This window comes from Armigeres subalbatus, chromosome 3, assembly GCF_024139115.2.
Source record: "Armigeres subalbatus isolate Guangzhou_Male chromosome 3, GZ_Asu_2, whole genome shotgun sequence".
Lineage (NCBI taxonomy): Eukaryota > Metazoa > Arthropoda > Insecta > Diptera > Culicidae > Armigeres > Armigeres subalbatus.
The window spans coordinates 399,557,585-399,581,336 of NC_085141.1; the positions used below are offsets into that span (position 1 = coordinate 399,557,585).

Sequence of the window (23,752 nt, forward strand, 5' to 3'; positions counted from 1 at the left end):
CCATGTAACACGGACATGGGACATAATACAGGCCTTTTCCAAACTTTTCATATTATTTAGTTCACTTTTATTAAAATGAACTAAATAAAATTCTTGAGAAATGCCTCTCTGGGAAGTACCAGGGTGGGATTTCTTTTTCATCTTAATTACTTGGACTGGTGAAAATCCAAGTAAGTGAGAAATTTCAATTTTAATCTCATCCAGTGATTTATTAGATTATTTATTATTAGAGTTAGAAGGAATATCTGAATTCTCCAGCTTCCTTCTATTTTTTCCGCGCTTTGGCAGGACGGTCTTGAAACCTTGTTTCTTTGAAGGAAGTGGAGAATTCAGAGACTCCCCTTCCTCTTGTTTTTATTAATGCTCATTGCTGAGCGTAGAGACGTGACCTTCTAAGAGGTTTTTTCCCAGAACGGTGTCCCTGCAGGATTACCACCGCTTGTCGGAATTTTACTTCCGCAAACGGGTCCAACGTAAAACGAAGGCACGGGTCCTTGCAAAGATCGTAACGGGATCAGTGGGTACAAATAGCGCTAAGAAGCACCGTTGAAATTAAAATAGCTTCGGGTAGTATTAAAAACTTCCTTCCGCAACGAGAGAAAGAACCGCACAGCACGAAAGCACGATGCGGTCTGAGCTTCAGATATCTGACCCAACGGTTCATTCCGCTACTAAGTCAGTAAATTCCGAAATAAACTCCAAGATAATATATTTTGCCTTCGAAACAGCTTTGTTGCACATATCTCTCATATTTCGTTAGAACTAGCTTAAGTGGTAGTCTTATGTACACTAAAGCCACCAAGTAAATGCTACCAGGAATCACCCTAGGATTTTCTAGATTGTCAACTCTGTTTTCGGCAGTCCCCAGATGCGCTTTGTGGTTTTCCAAGCCACAATCCATTTTCCAGCGGTCTTCCAGACGCATTTTGTGATTTTCCAAACCACAATCCATTTTCCAGCGGTCTTCCAGACGCATTTTGTGATCAACCAAACCATAATCCATTTTCCAGCGGTCTTCCAGACGCATTTTGTGATCAACCAAACCACAATCCATTTTCCAGCGGTCTTCCAGACGCATTTTGTGATCAACCAAACCACAATCCATTTTCCAGCGGTCTTCCAGACGCATTTTCTGATTTTCCAAACCACAATCCATTTTCCAGCGGTCTTCCAGACGCATTTTGTGATTTTCGAAACCACAATCCCCTTTTCCGGCGGTTTTCCAGACGCATTTTATGATCAACCAAACCACAATCCATTTTCCAGCGGTCTTCCAGACGCATTTTGTGATTTTCCAAACCACAATCCATTTTCCAGTGGTCTTCCAAATACACTTTGTGATTTTCTAAACCACAATCCCCTTTTCCAGTGGTCTTCCAGACACGTTTTGTGCTTTTTAAAACCACAATCCATTTTCCAGCGGTCTTCCAGACGCGCTATGTGATTTTCCGACCCACAATCCATTTTCCAGCGGTCTTCCAGACACGCTTTATGATTTTTCAAGGCGCAATCCATTTTACAACGGTCTTCCAGATACGCTTTGTGTTTTTCCAAACCACAATCCATTTTCCAGCGGTCTTCCAGACGTGCTTTGTGATTTTCCAAACCACAATACATTTTCCAGCGGTCTTCCAGACGCGCTTTGTGATATTCCAAACCACAATACATTTCCAGCGGTCTTCCAGCCGCGCTTTGTGGTTTTCTAAGCCACAATCCATTTTCCAGCGGTCTTCCAGCCGCGCTTTGTGATTTTCCAAACCACAATTCATTTTCCAGCGGTCTTCCAGGCGCGCTATTTTATTTTTCGCACATTAACTACATGAATTCAACCCACCTTTTTAAATCAGCGTCAGGATTCAAAACCCTGGCAAGATCGCCAAAATGTGCGACTCCAAATGGCCAGATGTGATGTTAACAGTTCTCCGTGGGTGCGTGTGCACGCCTCAAAGATCTGACAAGAAGAGGACGAGTCATTGCTTGCTGCTTATCGATTGTCACTTATGATTATAATTAATACCACATTATAATCATACGCTGATTTAACTCAAACCCCACAGGGCTGTTCACAAATTATGTAACGCTGTAGAGGGCGGAGGGGTTAGTCAGAGCGTTATGGTTCAATCAAATAAATAAAATCTTTCTTATAAAATGTGTTGCTTCCCGAGCAAAGCTTGAGAGCAAATCGATAACTAATTTTGTTGTTGTGAATTCGTCTAATTTTGATAACTCAGGTTGATATCCTTTTGGTCGTTTTAACGGTTAAAATATCAAAATCTACAGCAGAAAAATCTTACTGTGACATCAAATCGAAAACTATTCCTACTATTGATGAGAGCAAATCGAAAACTAACTTTGATATTGGTTCTGATAACAAAATAAGTACACGCCCGTTTCAAATCACTCAGAGACTGAGTGAAATTGTATTGCCGTCTCTTTTTTTCTCACGGAAATCTTACTCAATTTTCGTAAAAAGTGGAACTACTCAAATTTTGAGTAGTTCCACTTTCTACGAAAATTGAGTAACTTTTCCGTGGGAAAAAAAGAGACGGCAATACAATTTTACTCAGTCTCTGAGTGATTTGAAACGGGTGTGTACACAGTTTGCTGTCAGATCATACAATTTAGAAATCTACAGCAAAATAAGATCAAAATATGTAATCAATCATGATGATTCATATTTGAAAACAAATTATGATTTCAATTTGATGTCAAAATCAAAATATGTTTTCTATATGCTCTCATTATGGTTTCAGACTTTGTTCGGGCAGTAATGCACTAAAGTCTTTGCAGATTACCAAAGGAATAAACTAGTTGAAGGCGTCGGAAAAAATCTAAGAAACGCCCTCATTGCAAACCCAAACCACTAAGTCAAAAGAAAAATCAGGTTGTTCAAGATGCACTACATGAGACTTGCGGAATTAGCTTCAGCGCTTCAGGAGATGGGCATGACTTTTCAGACTTTGCTCGGGTTTGGGTCCGGAGTTGCTTAATTAAGGGTTATGTAATTTGTGAATGAGCCCTTAAGCACTTCCATACAGTTATTACCAGCAATCGTTGGAGACCAGCGAGGATTCTAAGACAAGAAATCAATTTTTGCATTCATATATATTATGATGCTAACACCACCGGCGTACCGACGTACCACAGACGCTCTGTGACTGTCCACCACTTTTTAACGGTCATTCGCCATTTGAGCATAACGAAATTACTCCATCCGATCGCCTTTTTGTATCCGATTAGGACTATCTATCAAGAACCATTTTCACTGAGTACGCTTTTTGCATGCCGCAGTCATCTGGTTATTGTATTGCTGTATTGCTATGAACGATGCATGCTTCTCCAACAGTTTTCATGTTTTTATATGATAAATACTAAAGACGTTCTTTCAATTCTACGTAAATAATTCTACAGTAATAATCCAATAATACTGTTAAGTTTTATAATAATAAAATAACGATTATCCTGTATTTGAATTTTGTTTAGCTTTATAGTTAATATCTTAAGGTGATGTTAATAAGTTCGTGCCGCTGATGTTGAGTAAGTAATAAATATATCTAAAACGCGAACAAGATCGCCATGGTGCAATATTTGAATATGCCTAATTCCATCTTCCTGCATCCTACATTCTACAAAAAAAAACTTCAACAAATAAATTGGCCGCACGCACAAGTATTTCGCAACTCGACAGTTCCTCATCGCGACACTAAAATAACTCTAGCTAGCTCTAGCAGCCTGAGAAGCCACTAGCATGTTTTGGAAGCTGATTCCTTAGCTACTAGCTGATGCCATATCTTCGACATCTGCGGCGAAAGAGAAATTTATGAAATATTTCCAACGATTCGCCCGTATGAACTCGATATCGGTTACCTTGCTGTGGTATTGGGATTCTTCGTTAGCGTAAGAGAGCAGAATGGCCGGCAGCGACTGTAGGTACTGCTCGGCAAGGGCCGTCTCGCTGCGAACGCACTGCAGCGCGAAGGCGCACTTCCGATTCAGGTGGGCGTCTCCGGTGGCCGGTATTTCACTGGCTGGCGGAGCCGATTGTGGGGACGTGATCGTGGAACCATTTTCCGACTAAAAGATAGATAAAAGTGGGGATGGTTAGATTGACTGGATGCAGAAGAGAGATTATATATGGATTGTAATTGAACCGAGCCAGGTAATTATTAGCGTTTTATATCGCATTCAATATATATAATAGAGTTTAGAGTTGATGAGAATGGAAAACCAGAAATATGAATTAGATCGCTAACAGGTAATTGAGAAACAATCCAAAAAATATTACCTACTTTAAAGCTTCATTTCGAGAAGGTCTCCTAAATATTACATATACCTTGCATTACGGATGTAAAAGTGATGATTACAACGGTTAGTGGGGGCTTTCTTCAACAAAATAATTTTTTTAATGGTATCCTGACGTCTTTGATTGTACTGGGTCCGGACAAAAATTTTGCCTCTACTAAGATCAATACTCAGAAGGACTAGCCTATATTGAATAATATTTGTTCGAGTAGTGTAGTAGCTTCCACGAGACTGCCAGTAAGGGTTGCGTACTTAGTTGGAAGTGTGACCTGGACACAGTTGTCCTTTCAACATCAGCTAGAGTGAAGAGGTGTGACCTGCGGGATCTACCTAGGATAAGATGGAATTTGACAGCTGCATGTATCGGACTACCGGTAGTCCTCTACGGACACGAGACCTGAACGATGCTCGTGGAGGACCAACGCGCATTTGGAGTTTTCGAAGTCCTGCGTACCATCTATGGTGGGGTGCAGATGGCGGACGCTACGTGGAGGAGGCGAATGAACCACAAGTTGCATCAGCTGTTGGCCTAATCATCCATCGTTCACACCGCGAAAATTAGACGACTGCGGTGGGGCGGGCATATAGCTAGAATGTCGGACAGTAATCCGGTGAAAATGGTTCTCGACAACGATCCGACGGAAACATATTTCGACCTCAACAGTAAGGCCGTCTTCAGTGTCTCGTACTTGACTCGACTCAAGTCAAGTACGAGACACTGAAGACGGCCTTACTGTTGAGGTCGAAATACGTATCTGTCAAGATACAATTAAGTGGTGGAATTCAATGGGATTGTATAAACTCGTCTTATGACAGGTGAAAACATTCCACTAAAAAGCTCAAAATAATTTTCTTATCAATTGATTTAGTTTTAACGGATTCAAGTCAGCTGTGTGGCCAATTGGTAACTCATGCTGACTTTGACTCTGATCACCTTCCTGTGACGTTTGAAATTTCACAGGAAACCATTAACAATCCAATCAGCTCTACTTTTATTTATCATAGAGCTGATTGGGATTTATATAAAACGTATATCGATAGGAATTTTGATGTTGATATTCCTCCCGATACCAAAAGTGATATTGATAATGCTCTCGTATCTTTGACAAATTTAATTGTCGAAGCCAGAGGCATTGCAATTCCTAAATCCATTATTATTGACGACGATCTTCAGCTACTTCTTCTTCTTCTTCTTCTTCTTATTGGCATTACGTCCCCACACTGGGACAGAGCCGCCTCGCAGCTTAGTGTTCATTAAGCACTTCCATAGTTATTAACTGCGAGGTTTCTAAGCCAGGTTACCATTTTTGCATTCGTATATCATGAGGCTAACACGATGATACTTTTATGCCCAGGGAAGTCGAGACAATTTCCAATCCGAAAATTGCCTAGACCGGCACCGCACGGAAACAAATCGGTTACCGTTTTCATGATTTTCAAATCATGAATTCATGAACCAACTTATTTTATGAAATCATGATTATGACTCATGATTTCATGAGCACCTTTACTTGAATCATGAGTCATAACAACTGAAACCATGATCGTAATTCATGATTGAAATAAGCGTTACCCGTACGGCCGTATCTGTCAAATCGCGTTTATGGGTTTCCGCGGCCCATTACGTTTAGTCTTTCTCTTCGATTTATTTTTCAAACTGTTCTGTGAGTAATAAACTCCTTGGTCAATTGTATTGAAATAATTAAGTTCCTAATGTGAATTTAAGCATAGAAGAAAATCTCACGCAAGTATTTATAGTTGCATTGCTGTAGTTGGATGGAGGCATCTGCATTTCTCAAGTCGCAAGAAGTTTTGGTCAAACAAACCTATCTTCGGAAATGCATCCTTTAGGACATCAGACCATGAACATCCTTGGTTGGAAAGTTTCGTCATTGAAAGAAGATTATATTAAAAAAAAATGCATTGGTAAGTAAACTATGTAATTTTCCTATTCAATGTAATGCTTCAACATCTTGACCACCACATCAAATGGCCAGGAGTTTGCAAGTATAATATTATTTTTAAGGTTTTACATTTCACATTTCACTTATTTATCTCGTGGCATTGTAAATCTGATATACAACACATCCATTGAGCTTTCAAAACATGTGCACTAGTTGCGCAACGATTTTAATTATAGACTTTTTTCGATTTTCATCTGGAACTAGAAACAAAAGCTATACAAGTAGAGTTCTCAATCATGAAAAGAGCTCCCATTTTCATGAATTCGACTCATGGTTTCGGATCGACTGACTCATGATTTCCAGAATAGAGCTCCCATTTTCATGAGTTCAATTCATGATTTCAGGTTGAATGACTCATGATTTCATGAGTCGTCGTTATGATTTGTCGTTGGTACTACAAATCGTAACGCATCAAAGCGTTATGGGTAAACAGATCATAAAACAAATCATGAAATCATGATTCAAAATCATGGTGTATTTTCATAACATGAAAACGCACTAGATTCATGAAATCATGAGTCATATTTATCATTTTCGGGAATGGATTTGTACCCGTGCGGGAATCGAACCCAGCCACCCTCAGCATGGTCTTGCTTTGTAGCCGCGCGTCTTACCACACGGCTAAGGAGGGCCCTCTTCAGCTACTGATCCATCTTAAAAATGTGAGGCGAAGGCAATACCAGAACTCGCGATCCAGCGTTGAAAGTCATTTGGCGAGATTTGCAAAATGAAGTTAAGCAAAAACGTTTCGCTATTCTGAGAAATACCAACTTTGAGAATAATGTCTCGAAGTTGGATCCCAGTTCGGAACCCTTTTGGAAATTAACGAAAATTCTTAAAAAAAACTCAAAAGCCAATTCCAGGTCAATTCTCAATCAAGAGAATGTTTTCGACCCTTCGTTGGGAACTACGTTGGATGAAGTGAGATCTATTACTAGAAAATTTAAAAATATGAAAGCCCCGGGTGATGATGGTATTTTCTACATACTTATCAAAAAACTTCCAGAGAGCTCTTTATCCTTTTTAACTAACAAATATTTTCAATTGGCATACTTTCAATGTTTTGCCTTTCTCGTATACTAAGTATACGGTAAAGGCTATATGATCGCTCCAAAAACAAACTTTTTATAGAAGGCCCGGAGACCCATAGTGTTATATACCAATCGACTCAGTTCGACGAATCGAGGTGATGTCTGTGTGTGTGTGTGTGTGTGTGTGTGTGTGTGTGTATGTGTGTGTGTGTATGTGTGTGTGTGTGCGCAAAACTACTCAAAAATGTCACTCATTTTCGGGCACTTATCCTCAACTGATTTGCTCGCAACAAGTTGCATTCGACGCAGAATCCTCTCCATTGTTTCCTATTTGAAATTGGCCAGATCAAACTATGGGATCAAAAGTTATGGCCAAAATACAAATTCATACGAAAAAATCGCGTAAAAAATGTCACTCATTTTCCGGGCACTTATCCTCAATCGATTTGCTCACAACAAGTTGCATTCGACGCAGAATCCTGTCCCGTTTTTTCCTATTTGAAATTGGCCAGATCGAACTATGGGATCAGAAGTTATGGCCAAAATACAAATTCATACGAAAAAATCGCGTAAAAAATGTCACTCATTTTTCGGGCACTTATCCTCAACCGATTTGCTCGCAACAAATTGCATTTGACGCAGAATCCTGTCCAATTGTTTCCTATTTGAAATTGGCCAGATCGAACTAAGGGATCAGAAGTTATGGCCAAAATACAAATTCATACGAAAAAATCGCGTATTGAAAATTGGCCATATCGGCCATATCACTCATTTTGGCACTTATCCTCAACCGATTTGCTCGCAACAAGTTGCATTCGACGCAGAATCCTTTCCCGTTGCTTCCTATTTGAAATTGGTCAGATCGAGCTCTAGGAACAGAAGTTATGGCCAAAATACAAATTCATGCGAAAAGATCGCGAAAAAATGTCACTCATTTTTCGGGCACTTATCCTCAACCGATTTGCTCGCAACAAATTGCATTTGACGCAGAATCCTGTCCAATTGTTTCCTATTTGAAATTGGCCAGATCGAACTATGGGATCAGAAGTTATGGCCAAAATACAAATTCATACGAAAAAATCGCGTAAAAAATATCACTCATTTTACGGGCACTTATCCTCAACCGATTTGCTCGCAACAAGTTGCATTCGACGCAGGATCCTGTCCCATTGTTTCCTATTTAAAATTGGCCAGATCAAACTATGGGATCAAAAGTTATGGCCAAAATACTAATTCATACGAAAAAATCGCCTAAAAAATTTCACTCATTTTTCGGGCACTTATTCTCAACCGATTTGCTCGCAACAAGTTGCATTCGACGCAGAATCCTGTCCCATTGTTTCCTATTTGAAATTGGCCAGATCGAACTATGGGATCGAAAGTTATGGCCAAAATACAAATTCATACGAAAAAATCGCGTAAAAAATGTAACTCCTCTTTCGGGCACTTAGCCTCAACCGATTTGCTCGCAACAAATTGCATTCGACGCAGAATCCTGTCCCATTGTTGCCTATTTGAAATTGGCCAGAACTATGGGATCGAAAGTTATGGCCAAAATACAAATTCATACGAACAAATCGCGTAAAAAATGTCACTCATTTTCCGGGCACTTATCCTTAATCGATTTGCTCACAACAAGTTGCATTCGACGTAGAATCCTGTCCCGTTGCTTCCTATTTGAAATTGGTCAGATCGGACCATGGGATCAGAAGTTATGGCCAAAATACAAATTCATACGAAAAAATCGCGTAAAAAATGTCACTCATTTTTCGGGCACTTATCCTCAACCGATTTGCTCGCAACAAGTTGCATTCGACGCAGAATCCTCCCATTGTTTCCTATTTGAAATTGGCCAGATCAAACTATGGGATCAAAAGTTATGGCCAAAATACAAATTCATACGAAAAAATCGCGTAAAAAATGTCACTCATTTTCCGGGCACTTATCCTCAATCGATTTGCTCGCAACAAGTTGCATTCGACGCAGAATCCTGTCCCATTGTTTCCTATTTGAAATTGGCCAGATCAAACTATGGGATCAAAAGTTATGGCCAAAATACAAATTCATACGAAAAAATCGCGTGAAAAATGTCACTCATTTTCCGGGCACTTATCCTCAACCGATTTGCTCACAACAAGTTGCATTCGACGCAGAATCCTGTCCCATTGTTTCCTATTTGAAATTGGCCAGATCGAACTATGGGATCGAAAGTTATGGCCAAAATACAAATTCATACGAAAAAATCGCGTAAAAAATGTAACTCATTTTTCGGGCACTTAGCCTCAACCGATTTGCTCGCAACAAATTGCATTCGACGCAGAATCCTGTCCCATTGTTGCCTATTTGAAATTGGCCAGAACTATGGGATCGAAAGTTATGGCCAAAATACAAATTCATACGAACAAATCGCGTAAAAAATGTCACTCATTTTTCAGGCACTTTTTCTCAACCGATTTGCTCGCATTTGCATTCGACGCAGAATGTCTCATATTTTCTTATTGAAAATTAGCCAGATCGGACTATGGGCTTAGATGTTATGGTCAAATTACTATTTATTGTGAAAAAGAGTTCAAAAAAGTCTAGCTCACTTTCTTAGCACTTATACTTCATCTATTCCCCAAGCAACACAATTTCAACAAATCTGGTTGTAGTAACCATATTGTGACTGAATCTGGTCATATATAAGTTACTGTGATTGATGTGCAATATGTGTGCTTCTCAGGTCGCTCGCAACAGATTGCATTCGACGCAGAATCTTGTCCCATTGTTTCCTATAGAAACATGGCCGGATCGTACAATTGGGTCAAAAGTTATGGCGAAAATACTCATTTTAAAACTACTAAATAAAATGCCATTTTTTGCTTTTATGCTCATCCGATTTGTTTGCAACAAATTGCGTTTGGCGAGAATTTTTTTATGCATATAAACAAATATGAAAAATAAGACCAATCCACATATTGGTGTTATTTAAGATTTTTCCAAACCTTTTGAACGAACGAGAAAGGCGCCATCACCGCTAGGTGGATTAATCTGGGTTTTTTAATCTACAGATTAAGTTCAACACCGGGGCATACTTTCCAGATAAATGGAAAAATGCTAAAGTTATTCCAATTTTGAAGCCGGACAAAAATCCAGCTAAGGCTTCTAGTTATCGCCCAATCAGTTTGCTTTCTTCAATAAGTTACGAACTTAATTCGGCTCAAAAAATCTGAAGGATATTCGACTGGAGTTGCTCTTCTTGATATAGAGAAAGCATTTGCCAGTGTTTGGCATGAAGGTATGATTATAAAATTGATGAATTTTAATTTTCTTCTGTACATTATTAAACTGATCCAAAATTATTGATCAGATCGCTCACTGCAGGTAAACTATAAGAATTCTAAATGTGAGCGGGTAAATTGCCCATATTGTATAATATTTTTACTTCTGACTTACCTGATTTCCAACCAGGGTGTCGAAAATCTCTGTTTGCAGATGACACGGGCCTCTCAGCCAAAGGCCGAAGCCTTCGCGTCATTTGTAGTGAATTGCAAAAAAGTTTGGATATTTTCTCCACTCATTTGCGAAAATGGAAAATTACCCCGAATGCTTCCAAAACTCAGCTTATAATTTTCCCATATAAGTCGAGAGCTTCTTATTTGAAACCTTCTAGCAGACATATTGTCAGGGGCCATCCAGAAACCACGTGGTCATATTTTTGAAGATTTTCAACCCCCCCTCCCCCCATGTGGCTTATCGTGGTCATTTGGCAGACCCCCCCTCCCCCCCCCTATGACCACGTGGTTTTTTCTCAAGTACAAAAATTTAAAAAAAAAACCTTATGTAACTAAAACATATGGTTAAACCGATCAATTTTGAAGATGGACAATTTCAACTGATTTAAAATCAAACTGAGCCCAGCATGGAAATTTTAAATTTTCATGAATTCGAACATTTTGATGATGTTATCATGTTGTAATGTGTATCGGGTATTAGGATATCTAGAACTCGTACACCTTCGATGCATCAGGAGGATACAAAAAATATGTTATAAAAATTTCGAGAAAAAATTGTAATGGTTTAGAAATTTTCCAAAATATCCCTATAAGGTACAGTGGGGCAAGTGGGTAAAGGAAATCGTATATTTCATGTTCATCAAGTCATAAAAGTTGAATATAATATTGAAATTGATCATATTTAGGACATAACGAATCATCTGTCCAATCTTTATATGCCTGCGAAAAAGATCTTTGAAAAATACTTTTAGGATACAAAATATTTGGAAAACAAAAAAATCGGTTTCAATTTTTCACTTGCCCCACATGTGGGTAAGTGAAAAATAATTTTACAGAGGATTTTTCAATATAAGAACACATTTTCTGTTCATATATTTCATGCAAATGATAATTATACTGAATAGAGCATAACTGTGATCTGTTGTGATGCTTTTTGACCCTTCATGAAAGTCAAAGGGCACTAGAGTGCCTCCATTAAATGATTTTTATGTTTTTATGTTTTCTTTACTTGATTTTTTTGAGATCTAATATCTTATCTCCATTTGTGTCTAACATTACTTTATTTCAGGTTTATAGTAAGATAATGAACCTTGGCGATAATGCAGAGAAATTATCTTTGAAAAAATCATCAAACCTGGAATCATATTGTGTTTCATTAACAATCCACTTATGATTTGTGTAGAAGAGTCTACATTACCAATTAAATAAATTTTATAAATTTCAACTAAATAAGTCATAATTGTTGATAGATTTGCAATAGTAGAAATTCTTGTATTTAGGCTATATAAATAACATTTTTCACGAATTGTTTATCAAAAATAGATTATTTAAAACACTGACACGCTTGGCACTTTGGGTTCCTGATTTAGTATTACCACGTATCACTGTAATTATCAAAAGCCTTCGAATGAGTTCGAATTGGTATCATTTGTTTATATACGCTTAATAGAAATTATTTGTGTTTGAAAAAATAGAGAAATGCATTCAGTGTCGGAAAATTTTCACTTGCCCCACCCATGGTAAAAAACAGGCGAAGCAATAAAATATTTTTTTCAAATTTTTTGATGTTCATATCAATATTTTTGTGGCTGGAATTCAAAACTACAAAGAAAACCAACCTATCAATGCACTAATTGAATATTTGTATATTTGTATTTATTGAGACGCAAAACAACTTGTGCAAAAGATAAACTTGAAAGGTTAATAAACTTTTACTCTCGCATGTTGAAATGGTTCATTATTTCATGTTTCACTTATTTAACGCATTGATTTGAATGGCCTTGTATGATTGTGAAATTAAATTGAATAATTCTGTAGTTCATCAGTGAAATACTTGCGTTTTTTTCACTTACCCCACTGTACCTTATTAATATTTTTTTTTAAAATTTTTTATCAGTGATTTTTTTTTAAATAATTATAAAGTTCATCACTGAATATCCCTATAGATTCCTAAGAGTATTTGGGACCTTCCGTAGCTCTGGAGGTACTGGAAATTCTTAAGATATATTAACCTCAGCGAAGCATCTGAACTGACTTCTTACAACAAAAAGTTTATCAGAGAATCACAAAGTTAATATGTAATCTTAGAGATGCAAATAAACCTCCTACTGTTGTGTCTTTTGAGTAGCATTCCTGTAGAAATTCCAGTTTTGCTTTCAGAATCATCAAATTGGTTTACATTTCAATATTAACAAGTATTAACAGGTTTCAGTTTAAATTAGAAAAAAAAATCCAGCTTACTTTTTTTTACAGAATCTTTAAAGATTTTTTTTTTCAAAATCCTGGGCAACTTTAATGAATCTTCAAAGGAAATTCTTCTAAATTTCCAATGGATTTTTTTTTCGTTTTCCAAAAGAAATTCTTAGGCATTTTCAGCAGTTTTTTTAAATTTCCAAAACAAATTATTCGGAATATAATATTTCCGATGGAAATTCCTAAGATTTTCCAGTAGAAAATCGAAAAAAGTTCATCTGAAACACCAATAATGAATTTCCCGAGGCAATTCCGATGGTTTTACAAGTGAAAATAACGAAAAAATTGTACTTTTGAAGGAATTCCTTAAAAAATTTAATCAAAATTTTAAAGATTTTCTGATGTGAAAATTCCTTAAAATTTCTAAATCATTTCCTGTGCATCTTTGCATGGTAAAGATTTAAAGCAATGTTTAGCTGAACCTACAAAGAAATCAAAATGACTTCCCGAAGAAGAATGAAATTTTGGAAGAATTTATGGTACAAATTAAAAAAAACAAGAATCTCGAGAATTCTAAAGATTTATTTTTTGAAAATCCAAAGAATTTTTTGAAGATAATCCATAGACTCTTCCGTGGAAATTCTAAATAATGCCTCGAAAAAAAAAATACTTGGATAATTTTTAAAAATGTGATAGAATTCACAAAGAGCGTAAAAAAGTATTCCGAAAAAATTTCATTTCAAAATGCCAAATTTGAAAAAAAAAATCCAAAAACAAAAAATCAACGGAAATATCAAAGTGTTTCATGTAGCATTGGCTGTTTAATATCTTTCGGAAATTCAGAAGAGTTTTTATTGAAAAATTTAGAAGTCTTCTTCTTCTTCTATGGCTCCATATTCCAACTGGAAGTTGGTCTGCTTTTCAACTTAGTATATTCTATTAGCATTTCCTTTGGTATAAATTGAAAGCTTTTATATGCCAGCCATTGCACGATTATATATCTTGTGTAGCTAGTACGATGGATACACTATACCTAGGATGTCAAGAATGTTTCCCATCCGAACACATCCTAGACAGGAACGAGAATCGAACTCGTCATCTCCGGGTTGGCAACCTACGCCTTTGCTCGCAAAGCTAACTGGAGACTGAACATTTTGAAGTGCACTCCTTAAAATGTTCAAAAAACTTCTTTTGGAAATAAAGAAGAATTTCTGGTGAAGATTCGAAAGAACTTGTCGTAGAAAATTTCATTAGAATGTAAAAAAAATATATGAAAATTTGAACATTTTTTTTTCCACAGAAAATTATATGTATTTCCCACGGGACTGTTTTGAATTTTCAGACAGAATTCACATGGAATTTTTTTTGGAGTTTTAAGGAATTTTTTTCGTAATTTACTCTGGAGATGTTTGGTTTTTTTTTCATTAACAATTTGTAGCAAAATTTCCAAGCAAAATTGTTCAGAGAGAATTGTTCAAAAATCATTCTGAATGCCAGCACTTTATCAGGATTATATGAAGTAATGTCAAAGTTTTTAGAGCAAAATTCTTTACTGGATTTTTCCTGAATATCCACAAGAAATTCTTTTGAAGTTTTTTTCTTGGATTATTGTAAAAACATGAATATTTTTCAAATTTGTAGCTGCAGTCCGCTGATGCAAAAGTGTCGACGGCGTGATGCCAAAAACCATCTGCGGCGGTGGCGTGGCGCGGCGGAATTTTTTTTATATATTCCCATTTTTCCTTTCCAAATTTTTGTTGTGGAAATTGAAACTGAATCGCAACCAGTTTTTTCGTTTATTTTTTTTATGGAAAACGGATCTAAGGCTAAGATGGTCAAATAGCGCAGATATGCATCGGCGTTACGACCGACGCTGCGTTACCGGTTTTTCTCGATGCACACCTGCGTCTTTTTAACGCTGAGTTGAAAAGACGCTACGTGGGCATCGGCCCTAAGATGCGTTTTGCGTTTAATAATTAAATCATTAAATTTTAATGATTTGTATTTTTTACACCGCTATTGTTATTCACCAAAAGTTTTTCGTGTAAAAAAAACCACGTGGTTGGACATCAACACCCCCCCTCCCCCCATATGGCTTATCGTGGTCATTTTCCAAACCCCCCCCTCCCCCCATATATGACCACGTGGTTTCTGGACGGCCCCTCACTATGAATAGGGTTCCAATAATTTGGTCTAGCGAAGCTAAATATTTAGGACTTCTGCTAGATCAAAAATAAATATTTAAAAGTCACTTTGAAGGCATTCAAGCCAAATGAAACAAATATATTAAATGTCTATATCCACTTAGGCCGTTACAAATATTTAATTTACTTTTTGTCCTACTTGTCTCCGGAAGGTCAAGGTGGGGGGGGGGGATAATAAAAAAATAATATTAAAATGAAAAAAATAAAAAATAAACTCCTGAAATGTTTTGAAAATCTTTAAAATTATCCGAATTTTATTTTGTTGTCAACTCAAAATATTATTTTTTGGCAAAAAAAAATCCGAGGGGGGAGACAAAATTGATTTTAAATATTTGTATCGGCTTTATAAACAGAAAATCAAAACTTTGTCTTAAGAACAAATTTGAAAATGATTCTGAAGTTGCCTCCGTGGTATAGTACCAATGAACTTCATAGAATTTGTAATATTGAGACATTCCATCAAATGTCCAACAAAATAATTTCAAATTTTAGACAAAAATCGTTGCAACCTTCTATTGCAATGATTAGCTCCTGGTACTTTTAGTATAAATAAGGTCAAGTTTAGTTGAGGTTAAAAAAATGGTATTTTTTATATGGTTGAATTCAACCAGAGGAAAAATCATAACTGCCAGAGGCAATTGAAATGTATTATATTTAACTAGTTTATTTGTGGACGCAGTAGCGCCCGTGGCAAGTGTTTTTTTTTTCAATCAAAATTTTCAACGTCTGTTGTCTGTGATTTTTTTCATCAAATGCTGTGTCTGGTTGTCTAAGGTTGTCACTGGTTTTGTTTTCTGCATCTGATAGTAAAAAAGAATTGAAGTGTCAAATATTTTATTTTTTGTGAGAATTTCCCCGCGTGCTGCGTCTGGTTGGCTAGTCACCGGACAGACAAACAGGTCTATTATATATTATATAATATAATATAATATATATATAACTAAAAATGTAACATAGCAAATAAGGATGATAGTGTTAAGAAAACACGGAACACCTAGTCTAAGAGATGAATGCATGTATTAGATAATCAGCAAATAAAATTAGAATGATATGGAAATGCTAATATCATCTTCCAAACTTGGACGTACATGTTCATGATAGCATTAGAGGCGAAAGTATAGAATTGATAGTTCCGTTAGCATACGGCAGGCATGAAGAATGTTTTTATAGCTTCTGCCAAGCTCCCGTATGAAGGGGGAGGGAAGAATATCAGTGTGGAAGCTGATATATCGACATTGTTGTTTCAAAAGGGCGAAAGTCGCAAACGTAAACATTGACTTCTTCTGCTGATTTCAGGGAGATTAGAGACTTCTGGCGGTATTTTCCACTTCCATTCGATAGAAGGCGCGGAGCGCCACCAGTTCCGAGTAGTTGTTAGCTGGGAGCGATCCTAGTTGTCGAGGAATTTGCAGGAAAAGGCATTGTTTACGTTTGCGACATTGGCCCTTATGAAACAACCGTGTCGATATCTCCACTGGCAAAAGGAAGGTGGTTTGACTTGCTCATATGCCATCGCGTGCGGAAGGATTTGCTATCGACGAGTACTGTCTCCAAATTTCTAATGCGACGAGACGGACGCAATGAGAAAACAGAACTGTGCAATAAAAATCCTATTCGACTAAATGCTGATGTCATATTAGATGTGCAATAGCACAGGCCACTCCGGCCTTAGATTGGTAATAAATAAAAAGGAAATTTTATGACGAAATTTTAGGAATATCCGAACGCATTACAAAAGGAAGAAAGAATTTAAAAGCTCCAAAAATTGAAAACTTTTCTATGCTCGCCATTGCATGAGTATGTATCTTGCGTGGCCAGTACAATGGTTACACTTCGTCGGTGGTTAGTCTAGGGTGGTCGGTATTGGTCATTTTTGTCAAATACCGGTATTCGGTATTTTGTGGAATTAATACCGGTAATACCGGTAAAATACCGGTTTTGTTAAAAATTCAGAAATTGGTTGAAACACAATATTTATTAACGAACTTGAATTGTTAAAACCATTGCTTGTTGAGCTGAGCAAAGTGAAACTTAATTAGACATAACATAATGAGTGATTCATCTTCCAAACCGCATCAGATTTTATTGGCAATGCTACCAGCTGCTGAGAATACCCACTCTGGTTCAACCGAAGTTGGACGAATAGTTCAGAGCGTAGAAAATTTGAGTTAAGTACTTGCCCTTCATCCCTTCAGATTCATAGTAAGAGAATTATTTACGGGTTGATTGCAAAGATCTTGGCGTCAATAAAGTTGCCACCGGCCAGACATATGTTTTGCTCTTCTGTAACTCATTACGGGTTGTTCTTTAGCTAATGAATTAGAAAAAATATCCATAGAGGCATCTTCTTCGTATCTATCATCAGGTGTGGTCGTTGCTCAGCTTCAACGATCACATTAGGAATGATGCTTCAAGATCTCTTCCGCTTGCTTAATCAATGTAGCTCTGAATGTCTTGAAGGGAATGCCAAAATTCGTTTCTGATTGATTGCCTTAAGGCGTATTCTGAACGTCTCTCTTGAATTCGTTCGTCGAGAGCATCGAATAAGTTGAAAGGGGGGGCAATTTATATGGCTTGATTTGTTAATTGCTCACTCATAAATTTGAGCGCCAAATAGAGTGCAGAACTCGAGGCGTAGCAGTTCCAGAGCAGATTGAACAGGTTCGAGTGCCTAAATTATTTCACATACCGCCAAAAAATCGTCAAGTTGAATTTGGAACGAAGCTTCAAATCGATCAGTTTTTTTTACGGGACCCTCCACTGACAGAACCGTTGGAGCACGGATAACATGCTATTAGAGCGTGTCTTAGTATCAGATCAGTCACTAGTACAAATACTTTTCCTAATTGAGAACGGAGATATTTTTTGCGGAAATAATTTTTCACAGGTGATCTCCGGAAGAGAACTATTACGGCACGTACCTTTTTCACAATTTCATATATTGCGGGAAATTTTCAACGATGAGAAAAATGTTCATTGAAGAAAAAAGTCATTGGCAATTTGACGGATGGCTAATGCAACACATAATTATGATTAATGACAATGCTATTTATAGTTACTTGTGCAAAGGTTTATTCATGCACGCATTCTATTGTTGTAAGTGATAATTTATGCGGTGAAGCTTTAGCTGATACATGTAGGTGAAAACTAAGCAAAATTTGTTATACCGAAAATACCGGTATTTGTCCGTCTCTAATACCGGTTTTCTCGGTACTCAAAATTGGCCGGTAATACCGGTTTTACCGGTTTGAACACCCTAGTGGTTACACTATGTCCAGGGCGTCGAAAAAATTTCCAACCGAAAATATCCTAGACTGGACCGAGAATCGAACTCGCCATCTCTGGATTGGCAATCCTACGCCTTTGCTCTCAAACCTATTGGAGACCCCAAGCTGCCCTTGCGAGAAAAATCTCACTTCCCTCTAAAGTCATTAATCAAGATGAAGAGAAATTTTCTCGCAAGGGCAGCTGTTGTATAATTGGTAATACGTCCGTGTACTTAATGGGATAGTGTGGGTTCAAGTCCCACTGGCAGCCGAATCTTTTTTCGCAATATCTAAAAAACACGTTAAATGGCAAACTTAACTATGTGTATCAAAATTGAACATCTTTTACAAAAAAGTTAAAATCTGACTTCAGACTGACTGACTAAAAATCTGTTAATGTGCATTATTCTTAAAGTTCTGTGCAAAGTTATCCCAAATCGGATACAGGATAGGATAGACAGGCAGAATTTGGCCGGAAGATCATGTATTGTCGCGCTTCATATCATCCCCTGTACCTGGCCAACAAATATCTTTTTTAACTCCATTTGAAAACAAAAAAACTTTCGGTCATCTAAACCTCGAAAATCTGTGGGCGCCCTTAGAAGCAAGGGAGCTCTGAACTCCGATAATACGTGCAGCATCCTAACGGAGCTTTATGTAGAGATGAAGCAGCCTAGGACTGAAAATCTCTTTAATAAAGACAACAAAACTTTATCTGACCCAAGCGGGGTGATGGCGGCTGAAGTGAAGCAATAATGTATTTTAGCTTTTAAGTAATTCGATTTGGTTGTTGATACCAAAACTGATAACAGAAATTCTAAAGTATAATTGGATGTAGGTAGGTGGTCACTCATTAGGAAAGTGCGAAGATGAAATCTGCAAGCAAGCGCTGGACTGTAATTCGGCCGGACATCGTAACAGAGGCAGACTCAAAGGCTTGTGGAGTAGAAGCATAAGTACTAGAACGCTAGTGGCGCTGTAGTCATTTTAATTATTTTGCCAAATTATGCTTCAACAAGCTTCAATTGGCCATAATTTATGCATCATGTTTTAGTGCATGTTTGATTCCATCACCAACATCGGTTTGACACTTGTAGTACCGGTACTTTGGCTGTGGCGACGATGCATCAACAAAAAAAATAAGAAAGTCGATAAGAATCCAACAAGGTGAAGCCGATGTGAAGGTTAAAGTGAGTCGCTCAGGAGTGATATATTTAACGTTGCCCCTATGCACCCCTAGAGGTACTCAGGACTCCCATGAGTGAGTGAATGAGCCTTTCAGGACGCTTGATAAATTAAGAATGAATGAGAGTATTTTTCGAAATAGAACCGACTTCTTATATGAAATTTTGTTAGATATGTAGAAATTAATATAAAGGAAAATCACATGCAATACATGTAGATTATAGTTTGGCAAAAGCTGGAATTAGGATAAGTTCAAGCTTACGTTATATGATAGAAATTCCAAATTAAAATATACTTATTCATTAGCGGCAAAAATTAATCCCAAGTAAGTTAGGCATTTTCAAAGATAAACCATTAATAAAACGCTTCCAGTTATTGAAAACAAAAACCGAACCTACCGTCACGTTTCCCCCACTGGTGTGATTCTTCAGTCTATTACGGCTGACGCCGAGCATTTTCGAGAGAGCTTTCTGATGATCGCTGAAAATTCCTTTCTCCACACGTTGACAAAGATCGCTATAATGTATAAATCAACCGTGAATCGATTCATCAATTCCAATGTCGTCCGTCCGTACGTGCCGGACGTGCTACCAATCGAAATAGCTACTTACTTGTGCGCGGCGAGAAGGTCCATCAGCACGTGGATCCTCTCGTTAACGACATTGCGCTGCAGCTGCACGTAACGTTCGGTTTGTCGTGCCGCTGCCTGCGCACTCTGGGATATATTGTCGAAGGTCCGCTCGGCAAACACGTCCCGCACTTCGAGGCTCTGCAGGATCAGGTCCACCTCAGCCATGTCACGTGCTTGCTGCTCGGTGCGGAATGCCTGCTCATCGAAAATTTTGCGCAGTCTGTGCAGGGAGTAAAGGATTTTACGCAAACGATCCCGACTGGCGATCAGCTTTTCTTGGTCTTCCCAGGGCAACTCGACATCCTCGCGGAGCCGGCTGAATTCTTCTGGCTGCTTTTCGTACATGACGCGCATCCGGTACTGGTAGTCCATTGTTTTGTCACTCATGAATGCGATCAGGATCGGCGAGCAGCCGAGAACGGGGTGCATCGAGACAACTGTGAGCCACGTCTGCAGTCCGTGGCGGCGCTCTTCGGGTAGGGAGTCTAGTATCAGCTGCTTTGGAGGCAGCACCGGAATCATTCTGTGGAAGAGCGCAAAACACAGATTAGCGTGCAGATAACATGCAGTCTAAATCTAGAGATTTTGTGGCAGAGCATCTGACGTTGCACCGGATCATTATCTCATAGAGTGATGTAATTACAGAGCACTTATAAATTTTTGCATTCTCATGTTTATTTGCATTAAACACGGAACGGTGCCGTATATTTATATACAATTGAAGCAATTTAGGCCAATGTATTGAAGGTTATTTTTATCATAAATTAAAATAAGTAAGTATCTTTAGAATCAACGATAATTTGAATTGTTCGAGTTTCACTAATGTTTACGTAACATCTTAACGATTATTGAATACTGTTTATTAGTAGTGTTATTAATCTGCACATCTGCAACGCTGATGCAAAAAGCAAATAGCAAGATAATGTGATTTTTTATACTATTTTGTAGGTATGTACATTAATATTCAGGGTAAAGTTTCTAGACTTCTGAGTACAATGATATAAGCATTGCACTGTGGTCTGTGGAATGTGTTTAACAGCTGGAAAAGTAAAAGTAACAGCTGGCGAATTATCTAGCAAGCTTGTGTTTGTATTCTACCTGGTCAATTTGTTTGGAGTTGGTTTGCGAGACGAATCTTGCCTGCTTTTACAACAACTAGCAGACTCTGGTCTGGTGGTTGTTGTCTGGTCTTCGACCAGAGGTCGTACAGACTGAACACTTAACACCTGGCATGAGACAACGGACAGGACACATAACACCCAGAGGACCAGTGGAGAATTTTTCTATCACGAAAAATTTCCTCCTTACCGAATCGAACCCAATGATTCAAAATTCATTTTGTTGAAAGGAGTAACAACATACATTTGACCCAAGACGAAATTTTCGTCATAGTGCAAAACATAACCGCTTGGCGTCTGTTGGTCTGAGCGACGGTCGTCGGTGGGTAGTTGCTGTAGGAAATTTCATCTAAAGTAGTGTAGCAGAACCACAAGGGCGCGTCGGAGGGAGATGAGGCAATAAATTTGTTCGAATTGTTGAAATCACTAACAGAAACCAAGCTATCACGGCGATATCACCAAAACAAGCAATTTTTGCAATCAACCCTTTCTGGCCAAAAAACAAGCTGGACCTGAGAAGATCCTATTTTCTTTCCCCATTGTGCTTTTCCAATAATCAACTGCAGCCAAACTCAACTTTTCAATAAAACGCCACCATTTCAAATAAATTTTTAGCCTCGCCACTGCATCACGCGTAAGCGCAACTGACCACATTTTTGTTATGAATCCTTTCTTCACATAAAATGCTGGTTCGTTGAGATTGAATGATGACCACCGACACCGACGACTACCATCAATGTGATGGTTTTCCGTTGAAAATGCTACCAGTGCCATCGTGCTGCTGTATCCACTCCGCTGCGTCCGCTCTCCGTGAAATCTTGTTAGAACTGAGGATTAGATCCAAACCCTCAAGTTGCTTGATTTTGATGTCTGTGCTTGCAATGCATGCACGGGTTGGTTGTTTATTTCTTGCCAATTTTTAAAAGAAATACTTGGAAATGTGTATTTTTAGAACAATAGAATGAAGCGTTGACTCCTCCTTGATCGAATGGCCCAAAATATTGAAAATCCATCGAGAAACGGCTGAGATATTAACGTTCAAAGTCTATCATATTTTCGTGACGGTCTCCGATTTTCGCAATCTTAAAGTGTAACCCAATAAGGTACACTGGGGGAAGTGGAAAAGGAAAAATCGATAGTGCATGTTTGAATTAGTGTAAAACCAGTTTAAATGATTTAAATGCGTTCAATCAAAATGGGCTATCAAAAACAGTCAATTTTGCACCAACTGTGCGGTAATTCGTACCATTTTGGTCGCTTGAAATGTATGGAAATAGATTTTAAAATTAGGAGTTGTTTTTCCACTTACCCTAGTGGGATGGGGTAAGTGGAAAACCCATGTTACCTGGACCTGCAATAGTGATGAGTAGTTACATATAACTAACATCAATACGATAATTGCTCTGAGTATCTTTTGTGGATTAATTTCATTAACTTAACGAGGATCTACAAGGAATTCTCGTAATAGTTAGGGGAGGGCTGGTTTTGCCTTCTCGAACACTTAGTGTACGTAAAGTCTATATGTTCGTCCCAAAGATGAACTTTTTAAAGGAAAAATGGGACTTACAGGGTTATAAACTAATCAACTTGGTTTAACGAATTGAGATGATGTCTGTATGTGCGTATTTGTATGTATGTGTGTGCGCAAAGCACGTACAAAATTATCAGCTATTCTTAAGCACTTGTCCTTAACCAATTTGTTCGCAAAAAATTGCATTCAACGGCGAAACTTGTTATGAATAAAAATTAATGTGAATTATACAATATGTTTACCTATAAGTGCTATTTTCAACTTTCTTATACATTTTTTTCATAAGTAAAACATGTAAAAGGCATCAATACCGATAGGTGGATTAATCAGGCATTTTCTCATTTATATGAGTTCAATCACCAATGGAATCATAATGATAACAAAGTAGGAACATATTAAGATGCACAGCTATAGAAATAAACCCTGGAGGGAATAAAAAAAATTGCGTAATTAGAACATTATCCACTTCCCCCGCAGTGTTTGATACCTGGGGTAAGTGTAAAATCTTTGAATTATTTGCTTTCTTGGTACAAACCACTACCAATTGAATGGGATTAGTTTAATTGTATTATAATGGTCACCTGTGATATAAATTCACTGGAAAAAGGGACAATTGGTGCAAATAAAAGTTGATTTTATGAATGCAAAAATCAACTTTTCGCGAAACCTAAAATTACAGTTCAAGCGTTAACCGTGTTAGTGTGTGTATTATACAAATTTCAACATAGTATTAATGTGAGCATCAAAGTATATTCTTGCATAATGTTATGATGTGGTAAAAACTGTAAAGTATGTACAATTCCAATTTTTCAAGTCGATTTTTACACTTACCC

At 37.7% G+C, this 23,752-nt stretch overlaps 1 protein-coding gene across 5 annotated transcripts in view; it reads right to left on the minus strand.

Annotated features, from left to right (window-relative positions):
- Positions 1-3,416: 3,416 nt before the first annotated feature.
- LOC134226925 (sorting nexin-8-like) overlaps positions 3,417-23,752 on the minus strand; it is a 78,439-nt gene continuing 58,103 nt past the window's right edge. For 4 of the 5 annotated variants that reach the window (XM_062708041.1, XM_062708045.1, XM_062708043.1 and 1 more), the window contains 3 exons: positions 20,251-20,793; positions 20,038-20,155; positions 3,417-4,074 (listed from right to left, as the gene is read on the minus strand). In XM_062708041.1, coding sequence (XP_062564025.1) covers positions 3,769-4,074; positions 20,038-20,155; positions 20,251-20,793 — 967 coding nt within the window. In that variant the 3' untranslated portion in view covers positions 3,417-3,768. The remainder of the gene's footprint in view (positions 4,075-20,037; positions 20,156-20,250; positions 20,794-23,752) is intronic. The other variant, XM_062708042.1, reaches the window with a different exon arrangement.